This window comes from Geotrypetes seraphini, chromosome 5 (genome assembly GCF_902459505.1).
Source record: "Geotrypetes seraphini chromosome 5, aGeoSer1.1, whole genome shotgun sequence".
NCBI classification, from domain to species: Eukaryota; Metazoa; Chordata; class Amphibia; order Gymnophiona; family Dermophiidae; genus Geotrypetes; species Geotrypetes seraphini.
The window spans coordinates 176,553,523-176,575,186 of NC_047088.1; the positions used below are offsets into that span (position 1 = coordinate 176,553,523).

A 21,664-nucleotide genomic window follows, 5' to 3' on the forward strand; every position below is an offset into this window, starting at 1 on the left:
TCTGCAGGCCGAGAGGTACAAGAGAGATGCTAGACCTGTGAGTAAGAAGGGAACAGGAGAGAGGGGTGATGCCAGACTATGGGGAGGGGGCTGGGCAAAGGGGGAGCTGCCTGACCATGAAAGAATAAGAATGAGTAAGAGAGAGAACCTGGATTGTGAGGGATGGAGGGAGAGAGATTCTGGACCAAAAGAAGATGCAGCTGTACAAACCCTGATGCCATGCGCCTTCCTGGAGCAGAATGGGATGATTTATTGAGGCCGTTTCATTACGGGATGTTTCAATGTGGGTACAATGAAACAGCCATGATGAATCGTCCTATTATATCATCCAATTTCTCTTGTATAACCTCCCTTCACTTCCTCTCATCCTCCTACTTCCCACAGCTATCCTCCAGTCACTCTGTCTGTGTCTCTCGGAGGCAGCTACATAGTCCCTTCACCTTGTTGTCTGAAGGAAAAAACAACAACATGTTTCCAAGTTCCCCGTTGTGATTCACTTGTACAGGATCTGGCGGCAGCGAGTGGGCACGGTGATGCAGTAGCTCTGGTGGCAGCTTCTCCCCCAGGGTTTGGGCTTCCAACCAGCCACCAGGATCCCAAACAAGAAGGAGAAGGGGAGGGTATAATTTTGGGGTTGTGTGGGGGGTGTTGCCCCCAAATGCTTAAATTGAATGATTCATTGCAGCTAGTTCATTGCACTGAACTGGCCATGATGAATGCTGAAATTGGACGATTATTGCATTAGAGCAGGGGTAGGGAACTCTGGTCCTCGAGAGCCGTATTCCAGTCGGGTTTTCAGGATTGAAAGCAGTCCATGCAAATAGATCTCATGCATATTCATTGGGGAAATCCTGAAAACCTGACTGGAATATGGCTCTCGAGGATTAGAGTTCCCTACCCCTGCATTAGAGGGAACATTGGCTCTTTGAGTAAAATATGTTTAAACACAGGTGAGAAGCCTTTTTCCTATGTGGACAATATATATTTTTTGTTACGCACGGTTTGCTCTGAGTTTAATAATGCTAAGAAATTTATCTCTGGTTGGATTTATAAAATCAAGACTTGGGCATCATCAGTATGTTTAAAATTTAATGCTGATAAAACAAAAATTCTGTGGTTCAGTATGACATTTGACAAAATTCCCATTTCATCTTTGAGTTTAGATGAGTTGACATTTAATATTTAAAAAAACAGCTAAAGTATTGGGGATGATTTTAAGGCTATGAGTGTCAACACTAAAGCACCAAGGTTCTTCAGCCGCTGCAGGGATTGCTAGGCTAAAGGGCTGGATGCTCTGCTGCAGGCTTGGCCGATGGACGGCCTGCTGTATGTCTTTCCTTCTGTGGCCTCTGGTGGGCAGAGTTCTTCTTCGGATTGCCGGCACAAAGGCCGCTTGATTCTCGTGGCTCTGGACTGGCCCAGCGCCCTTGGTACGCGGATCTGGTTCGTCTGCTAGTGGCAGATCCTCTCACGCAGCCCCTCTCGCCCATTCTTCTGTCTCAGTCTCCTATTCCATTGTTCATTCCGGGTCCCTTTTGTCTTACGGCTTGGCTGTTGTAAGGGCTCTCCTTAAGACAATGTAATTTACGTAATTGCAATCTGTTTAGGTTATAAGCGGAATAGAAATGTTAAAAATAACTAAATAAATCATTGTCTATGGAACCCCAGGTAAATAATTTGGTCCATAAAACATTTTTCAAACTGAAGCAATTATGATTTCTCTGTTCTTAGTTTTTTCAGGATCATTACAAAATTATAATCCAGTTATCAATCTTGTCAATGTTAAATTATGGTAATATCTTATATTTAGGAATTTGCAGAGAAATTGGTTAATAAGATTCAATTACTTCAGAATATGGCCACCAGGCTGATTTTGGGGAAAACTTGATTTGATTCAGCAACTCCTCTTTTGTCTAGTTTGCACTGGCTCCCAGTTAGAATTCAAAACAGGCTGTTTGATATTTTTAAGATTTTGCAGGTCTTTGTCTGATTAGTTTGGTTATTTTGATCGATATATGGAGTTCATATTTTCCATCAAAGTGTAATAATTATGTCTGGACTCACCATCTATAAAAAATATTAGGCTTAAGGGTTTATTTTCTTGTTCATTTATGTTTTTGCCATCTTAATTTTGGAATAATTCCCCTGTGTCTTTTCATTCTTTTAATAATTATTTTGGATTTATAAAAATGTTAGAGATAGGGCCCCTTTATAAAGCCTTGGTAGTGGCTGCTGCTGCGGTAATCACTCCAATGCCGATAGGGATTTAATGGGTGTCATGGTGTTTGCCGCACAGCAGCTGCTACCATGGCTTTGTAAAAGGGGGAGGGATAATTATTTTAGACTCATTAAATGATTTCCTTTTTTTTTTCCTTCCAGTAATTATTGATTTAACTTGAAAATTTATGTCTGTTGTAATCTGCCTTGAGCCAATTTAGGGAGCTGGCAGACAATAAGACTCATATTACATTACATTACATTACATTACATTAGAGATTTCTATTCTGCCATTACCCTGTGGTTCAAGGCGTATTACAAAAGAATTAAAGTTGGTCTGGTTACAAGAAGAGATCAGTGGTCATGACTAGTGAAGATTGAGAATAGGGCGAGTATTGTCAGGGAGTTAAGAAGAAGATAGGAGGAATGAAGTAATCATGATGTTAAGACTTAATCAGGGATTTCTTGAAGAGTATGGTCTTTATTTCTTTTCTGAATAATCTGTAGTCCGTGGTCATTATCAGCAGATTGGAGATTTGGTTATCCAGTTTCGTTGCTTGGGTGGCTAGGAGGCCGTCGCAAAGTTTTTTCTGTTTAACTTCTTTGATTGGTGGGTGTGTGAATGGGGTGTGAGATTTTCGATATCTGGTTGAGGTATTATAGATGAGTCGGTTGTTCAGGTAGGTTGGGCTGTCACCGTTTATGGTTTTAAATAGCGTGCAGTAAAATTTGAATAGTATTCTTTCCTAGATTGGGAGCCAGTGTGAGCTCATGAATGCTTCTGTGATGTGGTCGTGTTTCTTTAGGGAGTAGATGAGTCTTAGTGCTGTATTTTGGACTGTTTGCAGTTGTTTGATCATTGTTGCAGGGCAGGTTTGATAGAGGATGTTGCAATAATCCAGTATACCTAGGATAAGGGATTGAACTATGAGCTGGAATTGTGCTCTTTCGAAGAATTTGCGTATTTGTCTAAGGTTCCTTATAACGGCGAAAGATTTCTGAATTGTTATGTTTATTTGTGATTGCATGGTGCAACATCTGTCTATTGTCACACCTAGTAGTTTTAGGGTGTTTTGAATGGGGTAATATAACATAATATAACTTGAAACAATGATGTATAGTCTCAGGAGGGGTTAGATGAAAAGAAACACTCTTATCTAGTGTTATTAGACATATCAGCTGTGTTTGACACAGTGAATGATAGTGTGTTATTGTGTAAACTGAAAGGATATGGTATACAAGCGGGTGGTTGGTTTACTGCCTATTTGCAGACACATTTTCAAGTAAAAAGCAATGATAAGATTTCTGATTTGATGTCAATGCCAATGGGAGTACCTCAAGGGCCAGCATTATCTCCCTTTTTATTTAACTTGTATCTGTTTTCTTTGGGAGCTGTACTTCAAGAACTTAGGGGTCCTTTTACTAAAGTATGCTAGTCGATTTAACGCTCGCTAAATGCTAATGCGTCCATTATATTCTATATTAGCATTTAGCGTGTGCTAAATCAGCTAGTGCACCTTAGCAAAAGAGGGGGTTAGAGTAGGCTATATAATGTATGCAGATGATGTACAGTTTTTCTTTCCTGTGACAGGGTTTTGAGATGCTTGGCAAAGCCAGTTAACAAATTATTTAGAGGTTATTAGATCGTGGATATTCATGGCTTTCTTCTTAATGTGAGAAAGACTGAAATAATGTTGGTGGGGAAGGTGAAAGAACCAGAGTGTAGGAGGACTGATGTTAACAGTGAAAAAAAAAAGTGAATTCATTGGGAGTATATTTAGATTTCACATTTACCAAGCATGACTTCAGAAGTGTGGTGCAAGCTATGGGTATTTTGAGAGTGAGCTACTGTTTATGCCATGTACCTTGGACTTATGTCCTCATGGTGCAGGGCATTGCAGAGGTGCAGACCTCTGCAGTGAGAATGATTGTGGGGATTGAAAAAAGAGAGCATATGACCCCTGTGTTGAAAAGGTTGCACTGGCTACCAGTATGTTTTAAAATAGAATTCAAGGTGTTATATGCATTTGGTGCACCAGATTTTGAATTTATATGTGCCCTGGGGTTTAAAACAATTAGTACATGTGTACCATCCAAGACGGCTTTTGAGAACTGAATTAGCTATGAAGTTGGATACAGATATTTGTAATGCAGCACATTATTAACATAGAAGGTGAATAGCATTTTCATGTGCTGCTCCAGTGTTATGGAACACACTGTCTGGAGTGTTACGATTGTGTACTGTGAGGTCACTAGTACAATGATGGGAAAGACGTGGTACAGAGTATGTAAATAGATAATAAAGGATGATTTTAGAATGTATGGGCTCCTTTTACAAAGCTGCAGAAGAGGTTTCTACCGCGGGCCAATGAGGAATTCTATGAGCATCAGAACATTTATCTCGCTGGCCCACGGTAGAAACCTCTACTGCAGCTTTGTAAAAGCCAGCATATGTTTTTTTGTGCTTTTGTATTGTTATTGTGATTATTATATGAATGTTTTATTGTAATCTGTGCTTAGATTTTGAAATAAATAATTTTAAAATAAATAAATGTATTTAAAAAAATAAAATGCCCAGACAACAAAGGTAGAAAAAAAGGGTTTCTTTTTAATTTATTAGGTGGAATAAATTAGGTGTTAGCTTTAGGAAATGTGCAACACGGATATCTTTATATTTGTATTTTGTTCAGGAGAAGAGGAAATGCATTTCTATTTGTATTTCTCATTTGTTGTGGTGCATACCTAGTTTGACTTCTTCAGGTTCCCAGCTCAATTTTGCCTTTTTGTTTCAATTTTTTTAAATCACTTTTTCTATACTTGGTGAGAGTTTGTTTTCAAGATTATACATGAAATCTGTTTGCAAATCAATCTCATACATCTTCATTGTGGAAAGCATGAAAACCGGACTGGGTTCAAGCCCTCGTCTTGAGAACTATGGTACCTACCCCAGGGTTTGGGAGGTTTTTGTTTCTGTGGTGTTTTGCATGCATTGCATTTTACAGGCTCTACTAGATATTATTCTGCACATTTGTTATTTGTGTGGCTGACACTGGCAGTAGATGGCAAGGCAGGAGCCAGGGCAGCAAATTAGGCTAATGTTAAAATGCCTTAAAAATACCAAACAAGCACTTCCTGGATTAATTGCAATAGAGAAAGATTATTATTGAAATGGGAAAAGGCTGTTTTGGTTTTTGTGACCAACGTGCTTCCTTCCTCTTCCCATACTTTTGATTAAACCCTAAGGGCTCCTTTTACTAAGCCGCGTTAGGGCTTTAACACGCGGAATAGCACATGCTAAATTGCCGTGCGTGCTAGACCTTAATGTCAGCATTGAGTTGGCATTAGTTGTAGCCACATAACGCGGGTTTAGTGCGCGCTAAAAATGCTAACGCGGCTTAGTAAAAGGAGCCCTAAGTTGAAGAACAATAGTGTGGTGTGTGGAGTAGACATGTCTGGTGAAATGCCCTATCTCTCTTCCCGAGTGGAGCAGCAGTGGGCTAAGAATCAGAAGTCATGACAGGCATGAACCCCAACTTTTGGATTTTAGGGCCTTTTATAATGTATAAGGTGATTATTGCTTTGGTTGGAGGAATGTGTGGCGCAGTGGTTGGATCTACAGTCTCAGCACCTGGGGTTGTGGGTTCAAACCCCATGCTGCTCCTTGTGACCCTGGGCAAGTGACTCAATCCTCCATAGCCCCAGGTACGTTAGATAGACTGTGAGCCCACCGGGACAGATAGGGAAAATGCTTGAGTACCTGATTATAAAACTGCTTAGATAAACCGTGATAGGCGGTATATTAAAACACCTAATAAACTTGAGTTAGTGCAGTGCTGATATGGTCTTAATATCAAACAGGGTTTTTGAACCTATTATTGCAAGATCTGATATGTGTTTAGGTGACTGACTCTTATGATGGACTTTGTCTCATCAGGTTTAAATTAACATTCTCTCTCGAGGTGTTGTATACACAGTTGAAATGGACATATTTCTTTCCCACTAGGGTGTACGGAGTGGTTTGTATATTGTTCCCATGGACATTTTAACAAGTTGGATTAGATCTAATATTTGCTCCAGAATGTTTCTCAGAATTCTGAGGTATTGGAGTTGGACGAGCAGAGGGTGGCATGGAGTTTATTTCAGTTGCTCATTGGAATTAGATCATTCTGGGTCCTGTGGCTGTTCTGGGAAGTGCTATAACAGCTCAGGCCCTTTCTGGCTTCTTTATAAGCGAGGCAGGGAGGGAATATGGAGGAGGGGATCTTTGTGAAGGGAAAGGGGAGATGGGGATTTTGTTGATCCTTGATCTGTATTATTGTTTTTTATTTGTGATTTATAAGTGAAAGTTATACAGAATATTGTTCCTTTTTATACTTTAATAATAATAAAATAAAGACTTAAATATAAAATTATAACTGTGTAAGGCTTGTATGGATGGGGACAGAAGATGCGGGGACAAGAACAGAGCTCACAGGGTCAGGGTAAGGATGGGGACAGAGCTTTTTTCCCATGTCATTCTCTAATTCAGATATAAGCCTGTCATTGAGGAATACAATTTGCAAGCTAAAACCTTTTAATTTTATCTACTATTTATATTTTTAATACAGGATTTAGGAAAATGGGAATTGTGGACAGAAGTTCTAAAGACAGCTCCTCCTATTACCAATGATATGATGTTCAATGAAATCATTGTACCAACTCTTGACACAGTTCGATATTCTTCATTAATGAAATTGCTGACAATACACCAGAAACCTTCCATATTTGTGGGTCCAACTGGAACTGGGAAAAGTGTATACATTATTGTAAGTACCTGTATATAATAAAAACTAAGCTTTGCTTGGAATTAAAAAAAAAAGGTACTGATCTGAGTAAATCCATGGAAAAGAAGTTAGGCCAGGGATGCAGGAGTTCAGGCCTTGAGTACTGCAAACATAAGAACATAAGCAATGCCTCCGCTGGGTCAGACCAGAGGTCCATCGTGCCCAGCAGTCCACTCACGCGGCAGCCCAACAGGTCCAGGACCTGTGCAGTAATCCTCTATCTATACCCCTCTATCCCTTTTTCCAGCAGGAAATTGTCCAATCCTTTCTTGAATCCCAGTACCGTACTCTGCCCTATTATGCCCTATAGAAGCGAATTCCAGGTGTCCACCACACATTGGGTAAAGAAAAACTTCCTAGCATTCGTTTTGAATCTATCCCCTTTCAACTTTTCTGAATGCCCTCTTGTTCTCTTATTTTTCGAAAGTTTGAAGAATCTGTCCCTCTCTACTCTCTCTATGCCCTTCATGATCTTGTAAGTCTCTATCATATCCCCTCTAAGTCTCCTCTTCTCCAGGTAAAAGAGTCCCAGTTTCTCCAATCTCTCAGCATATGAAAGGTTTTATATACCTTTTATCAGACGTGTTGCTCTCCTCTGAACCCTCTTGAGTAAAGCCATATCCTTCTTAAGGAACGACGACCAATATTGGACGCAGTACTCCAAATGCAGGCGCACCATCTCCCGATACAACGGCAGGATAACTTCTTTCGTTCTGGTAGTAATACCCTTCTTGATTATACCTAGCATTCTATACGCTCTCTTAGCGGCCGCTGCGCACTGTGCCGTCAGTTTCATTGTCATGTCCACCAAGTCCCTTTCTTGGGTACTCTCCTTCAATAACATCCCTCCCATCGTATAGCTGTACCTCGGGTTTCTGCTTCCCACATATAGTACTTTACATTTCTCAATATTGAACTTCATCTGGCATCTCGTCGCTCATTCCCCTAGTTTGTTCAAGTCCCTTTGCAATTCTTCGCAGTCCTCTTTAGTCCGAGCTCCACTAAATAGTTTGGTGTCGTCCGCAAATTTTATTATCTCACACTTCATCCCTGTTTGTAGATAATTTATAAATATATTAAATAGCAGCGGCCCAAGCACCGAGCCCTGTGGGACACCACTCGTGACCCTCCTCCAGTCCGAGTAGTGGCCCTTCACTCCTACACTCTGTTTCCTACCCGCCAACCAGTTTCAGATCCATCTATATACGTCTCCTTCCACCCCATGGTTCTTCAGTTTCCGAAGTAGGAGTTCATGGGGTACTTTGTCAAAGGCTCTTTGGAAATCTAGATATATGATGTCTATGGGGTCTCCTCTGTCCATCCGTTTGTTAATTCCTTCGAAGAAGTGCAATAAGTTCGTTAGGCACGATCTCCCCTTGCAGAAACCATGTTGGCTGGTTATCAGAAGTTTGTTTCTTTCAAAATGTTCATCACTGTTGTCTTTTATCAGTGCTTCCGCCATTTTCCCCGGAACGGAGGTCAGACTCACCGGTCTGTAGTTTCCTGGGTCACCTCTTGATCCCTTTTTAAAGATGGGCGTAACATTGGCTATCTTCCAATCCTCCAGGATCACGCTTGTTTTCAGGGATAGATTGCAAATTTGCTGCAGTAGTTCCGCTATCTCCTCCTTTAGTTCCTTGGATGGATTCCGTCCGGACCCGGGGATTTGTCAGTTTTTAATTTTTCTATCTGCCTGCGTACGTCTTCAAGGCTCACTTCCATGGATGTTAATTTTTCTGCTTGATCTCCATTGAAGATTTGCTCGGGTTCCAGTATGTTGGATGTGTCTTCATTTGTAAATACAGACGAAAAGAACATGTTAAGTCTTTCTGCTACTTCTTTCTCCTCCTTTACCACTCCCTTCCTGTCTATGTCGTCCAGCGGTCCCACCTCCTTCCTAGCCGGCTGCTTCCCTTTAACATATCTAAGGAACAGTTTGAAATTTCGTGCTTTCCTGGCTAGCCTCTCTTCATACTCTTTTGGCTTTTCGAACCACACAGTGACATTCTTTTTGATACTACCTGTGCTCTTTCCAGTTCCCCTCAGTTTGTCCTTTTTCCATTTCTTGAATTATTTTTTCTTATTTCCTATCGCTTCCTTCACTATTTTAGTTATCCATGCCGGGTCTTTTGTTCAACTCTTTTTGCACCCCTTTCTGAAACAACATCATGAATACGCATGATATTGTTTTGCATACAATGGAGGTAGTAGCCATACAGATCTACCTCATTTATACAGTATTCAATAAGGATATCCTGGCCTGTTTACTGCACTTCAGGTCTACAGTTCTTTATCTCAGAGCTAGGCTATAGTGCAGAACATAAAACATAAGGTTTGGATACAGTAGTGCGGTTGCCATGTTAATCTACTTCAATACACAGGAACAAAGTTCAATAATCAAAAAGGATATATAAACTAATATCCTTTTTATTTCACTTTCTTAATGCATTTCTTATCTTGCTTTCATCAAATTAAAACAAAATGAGCAGATTATGGTTTATTAGGTTTAATATACTACATTTCATGAATACTCAGCAAGCAAGTTAGTTTATAAATCAACTAATAACAATAAAAGAAATAGAAACTACAATTAATAACAAGGAAAAGCTAAAAGAACAGTAAAAACATCAACAGATTGACACAGTTGCATTGGAGCAAAATATTATCTTGCTTGTACATGCTGTGCAAATGTATTATAGATCAGTGGTTTTCAACCCACTCCTCAGGGACCACTTGGCCAGTTGAATTTTCAGGATACCTACAATGAAAGTGCATGAGAGATATTTGCATGCAATTGAGGCAGTACACTACTGTCATAGGTTATATTACAGTGGTAGTGTGAAGAGGAAGGGAAAAGAGGGCTGATGTGTTTGCAGAGTACAATTTTATGTCTGGTTGGGAGCTAAAAAGCTCATATTTTTGTTAAATCCTTTATATTAGCTTAGAATTTTTTCATCAGTTTTTGTTTCAGATATCCTATGGTCCTCCTTATTGGTTTTGAAATTCGTTTAGTATACTGATCATAAGGCCGTTGATATAGTGGTCTGTACCTAATGGAGGTGTTGCCTTGCTCTTTCTTGCAATCTGCAATATTGTATCCCTCTGGCCTGTATAACCAATATAGTTTCTGTTACGCCCCTTCCAGATTCCATATGCTAGGTGTTCAATCCCAACTCACAGTCTGGGTGTTGCAGGAATTCACATATTTTCAGAACACGGCGCACTCCCCCTAGTGGTAAAATCCGTTTCAATTGCTGCAAGTAGTCTGGGCAGAAATCTTTTGCTCTGCTTCTGTTTCTTATTTTTTTGATTAAAGTTCGATTAAACTTCATTTCTCAGTGGCTTTAGTGCCTTGAGACCCCTCCCTGGTGGTCCGCTGTTAGAGAAAAGGATGTAGTCCTGTGGAGTCAGACTGCAGCTTCACAGAGAAACTTTATGAAGCCAGCCTGCTGTGTGCTACCTTCTGGAAGTACCTGGGGTCCCTCCCGTGGAGTTTGCTGGCCGGTGGCTAGATGTCCCCTTTTGAGGACATGTCCAGGGGTCCGGATGACTTTTCAAAACCCGGCACTTAATCCAGGCTTTGAAAAGCTTTTCTCCATATTGCATTGGGCAGGAGGGCATCCGCGCATGTGCGGACATCCTGCCTGACGAATGCAGGCAGCGGGAAGCGGGGCTGGGGAGGGATTGAGGGCGGAACTGGAAAATCTGGTAACCCTACGAAGGCTGCCTTTCCTGCCCCCGACCGCATGGCAGAGGATCCATGGGGGCGGATATTGGGGGTCGGTCTCTGACTGGCTAGCAGTCCAAAGATCTCCATTCTTGGGCATTTGGACCTGTTCTGAGGCAGAAAAGTCCTTTGTTCTCCATTCAGCTGCTGAAAAACACTGACAGGCAGAAGGCATTACAGAGTCTGTGAGTAACTTCATTGTTTCCAATGGGAACTTCGGGATTGACTTGGAAAGCAATTAAAAACCTGTTTTTCACAGTTTCTGTGGCTAGGGATCAGGTCCCCCACCTCCACAGACCCCAAAATGCAATATTTTTTACAGATGTTTTATTTTTGTTGTTTTTGGCATGAATTTGTGACGGTGGCCATCTTGGATTTTAAAATCAATCTTTTGTTCTAACTTTAAATTCTGCCTCAAAAAACCCTCAATTTGACTCAAATTCAATTGGGATGGACTCCCCAGCCCCAAAAGCATTGGATTTGTGCATTGATTGCACTGGATGGGCACCTTCTGGAGTCTGGCACAGTTTGCCTGCATTCTGAGTTTGGAGACTCTTTTGATGTGCAGCATGTACCTCAACCTGCCATGGTTATGAAGTGGGACTTTTCACCGGATTATATTCAGCTCCTCTGAATGGTGTTTCTTTAGACCCCGCTTGTTTGCCACAGCTGGTGGGTGCATCTGGGCTTTTTCGGTTTATGGCATCTGTGGTGAGGCTTCTTTTTGGGAGCTCTTTTGTCTGGCTGTGCCAGATTTCAGTTGCATTAGTTGCCATGCAGATTTGCTGTTTCTTCTTTCTCTTGCCACTATTTCATTTGGATCCGGCTGCTGTCTTTGCTGAGACTGGTCTCCTCAGCCTCCTTGAGTATCTGGATTTGGAGGTGCTGATCCTTCTTCGCATTTTCAGTGGGCTTCTGTCCACCTCTTTACAGCTGGTGTTCTGAAGAACTCCATTTGGGTTTTTCATTTTCCAGGCATTAATCTTGGCCCATTCTCCTGTGCCTTTTCCATGCCATCCACAGATCCTAGGACAGGTATCAAAACAATGTGATCCCTGGACAGCATTTTCCGATTTGCTACAGTTATGTCTCTGCTTTATCTCCTGTATCCTGCTCTTTGGCAAGTCTGAACAGCCTGCTGTGGTGCAGGTTTCCAGTGTGCAGCCTTCCCTAGGGCCAGGGAATGAAGTTTCAGGTGCCTCAGGATTGCAGGAGGCTGTTCTGATGCAAAATATGCACTTCTAGCATCCTCAGGTAGCTGAGTGGTGTGGCCACTTCATTTCTAGCACATGCCTGTCATACTGGCCTGTGCAATGCGTCCTCTGTGGCGGTGGTGGTGCATGCCTGTTCTCCACTGGTGCAGGTTGGTGTGGCTGTGGTGCCGGGCTTCCTTTGTGATCTCTTTCGAGTCTTAGTTTGGTTTGTAGAAACAGCAACAGTAGTGGTGGGAGTGTCAAAGAAGGAGCCAGCCGCTAAAAGGAAGTAGGGCACATTGGATGGAAATGTGGTGAACAGAGGGCACATGCTGAAAGGAAATGGGGAAGACAAGGGGCATATTGGATGGAAGTGGGGAGGACAGAGGACACTTGGTGGGTGGGTGTACGTATGGGTGGAATCTGGTTGACAATATATAGTAAAACATGTCAACCAGTCTCCACCCATACGTATGCCCACCTATAAAATATGTACTGTGTAAGATATGTTTGTAAATTTTTTTTTTGCATATTAAAATAATATAGACATCAACAAGTATACACTAAAATTGTACAAATTAATAATATAGTACGTATTTTACAGGTGGGTATACGTGTGGGTGGGACTTATATGCATAACTTATAGAAACTATAAATTATGCACTTATCTCTAGCATCAAGGTGCAAGCATTTACACCAGCTCTACAAGTGTATAAGTATCTGCATTTCTTTATAAAATGGGCTCCTAATAGACACAAACCAATGAAAACACCAAATTCCATAGAGTTCCTATGAGTGTTGGGCGCAGTGTAGAGCATTCAACGCACCGGCCTGCACTACAAATCGCTTCCACGGTTTTGTGAAAAAAAAGAGGGGGGGGGGGCAGTTAAATTCTTTATAGAATTAAAGGCCAACCGAAACCGTTTTTTTTCAATTTCATCTGAAACTGTCTGAAAGTTTTCAGCCGAAACTGAAATTGCAACTGAAACTCCTGGTTTTGCCCAAAGCTGGAACCAAAACCAAAAATTGAAGTTTGTTTGTGTGAATGTCAACTAGTGAGGGCTGCTGGTGGTTGTCAGAGCTTACAGTCTGCATCTCTCCACTGAACCCACAGTATCCAAGTATTTGCTAAATAGCACTTAGGCAGGTGTCTTGCTAGCCTGTGCATAAGTGCTAGCATTCTAAACATTTACATATGTAACATGCATGTAAATGTGAGTTTCTTGGTTATAAAATTGCACTTATAGGGCAGTGAATTATGCATTTTAGGCAGATTCTGTAAATGAGGTCTAAATCGGCAGCCACCTACAAAAACAGCACTGGCTGTATGCCAGTCACGTTTAGGCACCATTTAAAGAATCGTGGCTACCAGAATACTTAGGTGTCTGCAATGTAGGCCAGGGTTTTACTGGCCTACACTGCAGATGCCTAGGTTTTTTTGTGAATTGCGCCTAATGGCGCCTAAGTCCTGTCCCGCCCTTAACCATGCCTACTTAGGACTAAGGTTCCTTTAGGCATCCTGCTAAAGATGCGATTCCAGTGCCTACATTGTAGATGCCTCCAGGCGCCTACTATTTTTTTTTTTTAATGAGTTTTTAATCTGTTTTAAAGAACGCAGTCTATTACTGCACTGATTAGAGCTAAATAAAACAATTACGTTAGGCAGTAGAAGGGCCATTACTACTGCCTAACTTATGGTGCTGTTTATAGAATACTAGTTTAGATAAATGTTTGCATAAATTATTTATTGATCACAATCAATATTATTGTCAATTTATTGTCATCTGTCATACTGTATGCTTCTTTGTAGGATTTTCTTTTAAATAATTTGGACAAAGAAATTTACAAACCTCTGCTGATTAACTTCTCAGCACAGACTACAGCAGCTCAAACCCAGAACATCATCATGTCAAAACTGGATAAAAGGAGAAAGGGGGTTTTTGGGCCACCCCTTGGAAAGAGAACAGTAAGTTTATTATTTTGTTATTATTGAAAACTAAAATAAAAATGGAAATGTACTATGTGAATGGGAAGACTGGATGGGGCATTTGGCCTTTATCTGCCATCATGTTTCTATGAATTAAAAAAGAAAAGTAAATATATTAAAAAATGAAAAGTAGAATAGGATTTTCTACAATAAACTTTACAATATGAGGGGCAGCATAAAAACAAAACAAAACACATCTAAGGGCTAGATTCACTTAACACACCAATCATGTCCCGACCAGTTTGCGACCCTGACCTGATTCACAAACCTTCTACCCGATCTGATCCGCCCATGCAAATGAGGGAAAACGGTATGCAAAGTAGGAAGGGCCTCGATTCACTAAAGAGAAGAAGGAACACCGATTGGGCTGGCTGATCCAAACTGAAGTGACTGTTGAAGACCAGTTGCTCACATCCTTGGTGACTGTCCTGCTCTCTGCCGCCTTGAAATCCCAGCCCTGCAGCCCTGAAACCGTAACAAAGCGCTCTGCTCTCTGCTGCCCTGCCTCTCTGCGAGCCTGTGTTTTTAACCTGTGGGTTAAAAGTGGAGCTGCATTACAGCATCAGAAAGCTTGGTTTCTCTTTCCCTTGGTTTCTCTTTTTTTCTTTTCATTCTCTCTCAGGCTTTGGCCTGAGGGCTTTTTCCTCAGCAGGTCTTCATCAATTTTAAAAATTGAATTTAATCTTGCCGAGAGTATTTTTCTATCTATGTCAAAACCTTTAATGGGGTTTAAGAAGTGCTGTAGATGTCAGCGGCCTATTTCCATCACTGACCCTCATAGTTGGTGTTTACAGTGTTTGGGTCCTGAACATCAAGTTGATTCTTGTGCTTGGTGTTCCACCTTACAAAAGTGCTCTATCAAAGCCCATCGCATCCAGCAGGAGAAGTTGTTCAGTTCGACTATGGACATCAGCAAGTCTTCGGAGTCGTTGACATCGAAAACTCCAGCATCGACATTGACACTGGATGATCTTCCAGCATCAGGCAAGCCAGCTAAGAAGCCATCTACTTCCCAGCAAGTGTCGCAGGTCTTAAACAGCATTGAGTCCCTTGATACAAACCAAACAGTGACCCTACCATTTTCCAGCCTCGCAGGTTGTCGCTCTTTCACGGTGTGTATCCTTGTCGATGTCACCCACTCCAAGACAACCTGCTGTACAAATGGTATCGGCTGATGAGCCATCGATATCAGTGCATGCTTTCAGGGAGAGACTTGATGAGTTCTTCTGGATGGAGCTTGGGCATATGTTAAAGTTGCATTGCATGTTGGTGCTAACATCATGTCCCTCGGTACTAGCCCAGCCTAAGCATAGCACTAAAAGGCCTCAAGGTACCAATGTCAACTATCCATTGGAGCATCGAGCTACTTCTCATGTATCTTCTGCAAAGTGAAGACATTCTACTTCCAGACATCAATCTTTGCATCGATGTTCTACCTCTTCTTATCGACGCTCTTCATCGAGGCATCGATCAATTACTCTGAAGCATCGACGTTCTTCTTTGACACGCCATTCATCACCAAGGCATCATCGAGGCTCCTCGCATCAACCCCATGCCTCGAAGTGTAAAAGGGATACTTATCGATCATTGTCATCTTCCTCATTGGATCAGTACCAAAGATGTTGCAAGCCTCGTAGACATCGTTCTCGATGCACACTACCTCCAAGGCTTCTCTATGATTCAGACTTACAATCTGTCTTGGAAGGGGAACCTACTTTATCTGTGACTGAGTCCTATGACACTCTTTCAAAACAGTCACCACAGAAAACACTTCCCAGGAAAAAAAACTCCTACAGAAAAACTTGCCTTTACTAAATATATTATGCATTTGGGCAAAGCACTACCTGTCAAATTGGAAGCCGACACTGGTCCAAGTGCTGAGTACCTGGACACCTTGGCCTATGATGAGCCTCCCAAGGAGCTCCTCAAATTACCATTATATGGCATTCTTAAGGAGACACTTCTCAAAAATTGGGAAATACTTTTAACTATTGCAGTAGCTCCAAAGAAACTGGATTCTATTTACAGGATCATTTCATGCCCAGGGTTTGACAAGCTATAGCTACAACATCAGTCATTACTTGTGGAGTCAACCCTTAAAAAATCTTCCAATACAAGAGTTTATGCCTCAGTACCACCAGGGCGTGAATGCCATATTATGGACAAATTTGGATGTCGTCTTTATCAAAATTCTATGCTGGCGAACAGGATTCTCAATTACAATTTCTATATGTCCTGTTCTCTAAAACAACTAGTGAGGAAATTAACAAACTTTGAACAATATATTCCTTCACAACACCTTACAGAATCTCAACAGACTGTTCATACTCTTTCACAGACTAGAAAGTATCTGGCAAGGTCAGCTTATGATGCTTTTGAGATGTAATCTAGAGCAGTGGTTCCCAACCCTGTCCTGGAGGATCACCAGGCCAATCGGTTTTCAGGATAGCCTTACTGAATATGCATGGAGCAGATTTGCATGCCTGTCACTTCCATTATATGCAAATCTCTCTCATGCATATTCATTAGGGATATCCTGAAAACCCGATTGGCCTGGTGGTCCTCCAGGACAGGGTTGGGAACCACTGATCTAGAGCATCTGCTATGTCAGTATCCATGAGATGTTTAGTTTGGTTAAGAGTCTCTGATATGGACTTCAATCTCCAGGATAGATTAGCCAATATTCCATGTTTAGGAGAATAATTTTTTGGCGATTCCATCGAGGCAGCCACACAAAAATTCTGTACCTAGACCAATACTGGAGAAGAAGCAAAAACAGCAACGGCCTCAGAAGGCCCAGATGGCAGCTCCTCAAAAGCCTACTTAGTCCTTTTGATGTGCTTATGGAGAACATAGCTATTGTTCCCCTATCCCAGCCTTTTCCTCAACCAATTGGAGGTCTTTTGCAATTCGACCCTCAGGAGCCATCCCTTCTTTTTCGAGAAGTAAAGACTCTGCTTCAATTAAATACCATAGAGGTAGTACCCCCTTCTCAGAGGAATCAGGGGTTCTACGCTAGGTATTTTCTAATCCCAAAGAAGACAGGAGGTCTATGTCCAATTCTCAACCTCTGAGACCTAAACAAGTTCTTAGTCAAAGAAAAGTTTTGAATGCTATCCCTGGGAACTTTATATCCACTATTAGATCAAAACGATTGGCTATGCTCTCTAGATCTAAAAGAAGCTTATACCCATATACCAATTCATCCTGCTCACAGAAAGTTTCTGCAGTTTTGGATAGACCATCGCCATTTTCAATACAAAATTCTGCCCTTCGGCGTGGTATCCTTTCCAAGTGTGTTCACCAAGTGCCTGGTAGTAGTAGTGGCAGCTTTAAGAGCTCAAGGATTCCAAGTCTTTCCCATCTTCAGCAGTTGGGGTTTGAAGACAACTTTCCCAAATCTCAACTTCAACGCTCTTAAACTCTACAATTCATAGAGGCCCTGCTCGACACCATTCAAATCAGGGCATTCCTACCTCAGCAAAGAAAAGACAATTTGATTCAACTTTGCAATCAAGTCTTTCATATTCAGCCCATTTTGGCCAGACAAATGATGACACTTTTGGGTCACATGGCATCTACAGTCCATGTTACCCCCTTCGCAAGACTTCATCTCAGAACAGCTCAGTGGTCCCTGGCTTCTCAATGGTCTCAAGAGATCGAACCATTCTCTCAGAAAATTGCAGTCACATCATCGCTTCGTCAATCTTTTCAGTGGTGGATGAATTCCTCAGATCTTTCCAAAGGGCTGCTGTTTCAAATGCTTTTACATCAGAAAATTCTGACCACAGACTCATCCAAGTATGCTTGGGGAGCTCATCTGGATGGTCTTTGCTCACAAGGTCACCGGTCTACTCAGGAACAGAAGCTCCATATAAACCTATTGGAACTCAGAGACATTCACAATGCTCTAAAGACCTTCCAACACAGTATATCCAATCACGTCCTCCTCGTAAGTACGGACAATCAAGTTGTGATATATTACATAAACAAGTAAGGTGGTACAGGATCTCTGACTCTCTGTCAAGAGACCAAGAAGATTTGGAACTGGGCAATTGCTCAAAACATATTTCTAAAAGCTGTCTATGTTCAAGGAATGCAAAATACTCTTGTTGACAAATTCAGCAGATTTCTTTGGCCACAAGAGTGGATTCTCAAATCCAAGGTCTTGCATCAGATATTCTCTCTTTGGAGATGTCACTAGCCAGGGTCCGCTGAACAGTTGTAGCCCACCCAGCTAGGCAGCATAAACTTTTCCAAGGCGTGCTTCCAATATGGGATATCCCTACAGGAGGTTATTGGCTCAGTATAAACCCACAGCACTGAACAAGAATGACACTCAGCGCACAGGACAGAGTACAACTTGAGTCAAAATGGCTTGAATGCAAAAATAATAATTTATTCTCTAGGTCTTTCAAGACAAGGTAAAAAATTTTCCCAAAAAATAAAGCACAAGAACCCCCAAAACACAAAAGCCCAACAATAAGCAACAGGCAAATGCAAAGTTTTAACAAAACAAAATGTTTTAAGCACACCACAGCAGTATTCGGGGTTCCACAGGCTTTTCACAGCAAGAGAGTTGCCATGCCTTGGCTTGAGTAAAGCCACAGCTGTTTCAAGGCTTTTTCCAAAACTCTCAGGCAGATAAAGAAAACTAGTTTGAAGTTGCTTCTGATGGAAAAAGAAAATAATCCAAAATTAGTTCACAGTAATGTCCCATAAGCTGATCTTTCTGATCCTATCAAAGTCATTTTGCATGCACCTAGAAAGCCTTCTACACAGCAGTTCTACCAACAGAACTGGACACGGTTCTCAGCCTGGTGTATTCTTCATAATCAAAATGCTTCATCCTCTTCCATATCTTCAGTGTTGGATTATCTTCTCCAGTAATCCAATTCAGGTCTTAAAACCACATCAGTCAAAGTTCATCTTAGTGCTATCAGTTCTTTCCATGTGCCAGTCAATAATAAATCTCTCTTGGCTCATACTCTGGTTTCCAGATTTATAAAAGGACTTTTCAATATCAAACCACCTTTCAAACTGCCTCCAGTTGTTTGGGATCTTAATGTTGTTCTCACCAGACTGATGAAATCTCCATTTGAATCAATGTCTTCTACTCATCTTAAATATCTCACTTTGAAAGTGATATTTTCAATCTCTATCACTTCTGCTCATCGAGTGAGTGAACATCAAGCGTTGGTGTTGGATCCACCCTTTACATTTTCCATCATGATAAAGTAGTTCTCCGCACCCATCCTTAATTCTTACCAAAAGTAGTCACAGATTTTCATCTCAGTAAATCCATTGTGCTTCCAGTTTTCATTCCAAAGCCTCATTCTCACCCTGGAAAAACAGCGCTTCATACCTTGGACTGTAAAGAGCCTTGGTTTATTATTTACAAAGGACTAAGCCACACAGAATCTCTCCTCAACTGTTCATCTCCTTTGATCCTAACAGGTTGGGTTGGCCTGTAACCATGAAAACTATTTCCACATGGCTAGCGGCCTGTTTTTCCTTCTGCTATGCTCAGACTGGGCTGCAGCTTGAGGGACATATTATAAACACAAAGTCCAAGCTATGGCAGCTTCATTTGCATTCTTACATTCCACTTCCATAGATGAAATCTGCAAAAAAGCTATTTGGTCCTCAGTTCACACGTTTACATCTAACTACTGTCTGGAATCTTTTTCCAGACGGGATAGTCACTTCGGCCAAGCAGTATTACAAAATTTATTTTCCTACTGGCCAACTCGCCCTCCATCCCATTTCAGTAAGCTAGGGAGTCCCACATGTGAGAATATGCTGCCTGCCCTAATTGGCTTCTTAGCTTGCTTATGAAACTGAGGTGTATGAGCGGGCGTCAGATGGGAATGCACTCGCGCATGTGCAATTTGGGCAGTCGTGAAGTTTCTAGGAAAATTAAACTGATACTACACCATGGAGCCCCGGTACAGTCTCTGTCTCCACCAACTTTTCCGGGAGACTGTTCCACGCATCTACCACCCTTCTGTAAAAAAGTATTTCCTTAGATTACTCCTGAGCCTATTATATCTTAACTTTATCCTATGCCTTCTCATTCCAGAGCTTCCTTTCAAAAGAAAGAGACTCAACTGATGTGCATTTATATCACGTAGGTATTTAAATGTCTATCATATCTCCCCGATCACCTTTCCTCCAAAGTATACATATCCAGATCTTTAAGTTTGTCCCCATACACCTTATGATGAAGACCATTTTAGTAGCCTTCCTCTGGATCAACTCCATCCTTTTTATATCTTTTTGAAGGTGCGGTCTCCAGAACTGTGCACAATATTCTAAATGAGGTCTCACCAGAGTCTTATACAAGGGCATCAATACCTCTTTTTCTCCTACAGGCCATACCTCTTCTTATGCACCCTAGCATCCTTCTAGCTTTCACCGTCACCTTTTCAACCTGTTTGGCCACCTTAAGATCATCACATACAATCACACCCAAATCCCACTCTTTTGTGGTGCACATATGTTCTTCACCCCCTAAACTGTACTGTTCTTTGGGTTTTTGCAGCCCAAATACATGACCTTGCATTTCTTAGCATTAACATAAGAACATAAGACTTGCCGCTGCTTGGTCAGACCAGTGGTCCATCGTGCCTGGCAGTCCGCTCACCCGACGGCCCTTAAGTCAAAGACCAGGGCTCTAACTGAGACTAGCCTTACCTGCGTACGTTCTGGTTCAGCAGGAACTTGTCTAACTTTGACTTGAATCCCTGGAGGGTGTTTTCCCCTATAACAGCTTCCAGAAGAGCATTCCAGTTTTCTACCAATCTCTGGATGAAGAAGAACTTCCTTACATTTGTACAGAATATATCCCTTTTTAACTTTAGAGTGCCCTCTCGTTCTCTCTACCTTGGAGAGGGTGAACAACCTGTCTTTATCTACCAAGTCTATTCCCTTCATTATCTTGAATGTTTCGATCATGTCCCCTCTCAGTCTCCTCTTTTCAAGGGAGAAGAGGCCCAGTTTCTCTAATCTCTCACTGTACGGCAACTCCTCCAACCCCTTAAACATTTTAGTCACTCTTCTCTGGACTCTTTGGAGTAGCACTGTGTCCTTCTTCATGTACGGCGACCAGTACTGGATGCAGTATTTCAGGTGAGGGCATACCATGGCCCAGTACAGTGGCATGATAACCTTCTCCGATCTGTTCATGATCTCCTTCTTAATCATTCCTAGCATTCTGTTTGCCCTTTTCGCTGCCGCTGCACATTGTGCGGATGGCTTCATCAACTTGTCGACCAGTACTCCCAAGTCTCTTTCTTGGGGGGGTCTCTCCAAGTACTGCACTGGACATTCTGTATTCGTGTATAAGATTTTTGTTTCTGACATGCATCACCTTACACTTATCCACGTTAAACCTCATTTGCCATGTTGCGGCCCATTTCTCGAGCGTGTTTATGTCCCGTTGCAGGTCTTGCAATCCTCCTGAGTCTTCACTACTCTGAATAACTTTGTATTGTCTACAAATTTAATCACCAGGTCGTTTATAAATATGTTGAAGAGCACGGGTCCAAGCACCGAACCCTGCGGTAAGTTTGTTTATTAGGATTTTATATACCGCCTATCAAGGCTTTCTAAGCGGTTTTACAATCAGGTACTCAAGCATTTTCCCTATCTGTCCCGGTGGGCTCACAATCTATCTAACGTACCTGGGGCTATGGAGGATTAAGTGACTTGCCCA

General features: G+C 41.7%; 1 protein-coding gene across 1 annotated transcript in view; it reads left to right on the forward strand.

Moving 5' to 3' along the window:
- The window catches only part of DNAH7 (dynein axonemal heavy chain 7), a 707,015-nt gene that overhangs the window by 376,924 nt on the left and 308,427 nt on the right, over window positions 1-21,664 (forward strand). The window contains exons 32-33 of the mRNA XM_033944671.1: window positions 6,825-7,022; window positions 13,771-13,926. Coding sequence (XP_033800562.1) covers window positions 6,825-7,022; window positions 13,771-13,926 — 354 coding nt within the window. The remainder of the gene's footprint in view (window positions 1-6,824; window positions 7,023-13,770; window positions 13,927-21,664) is intronic.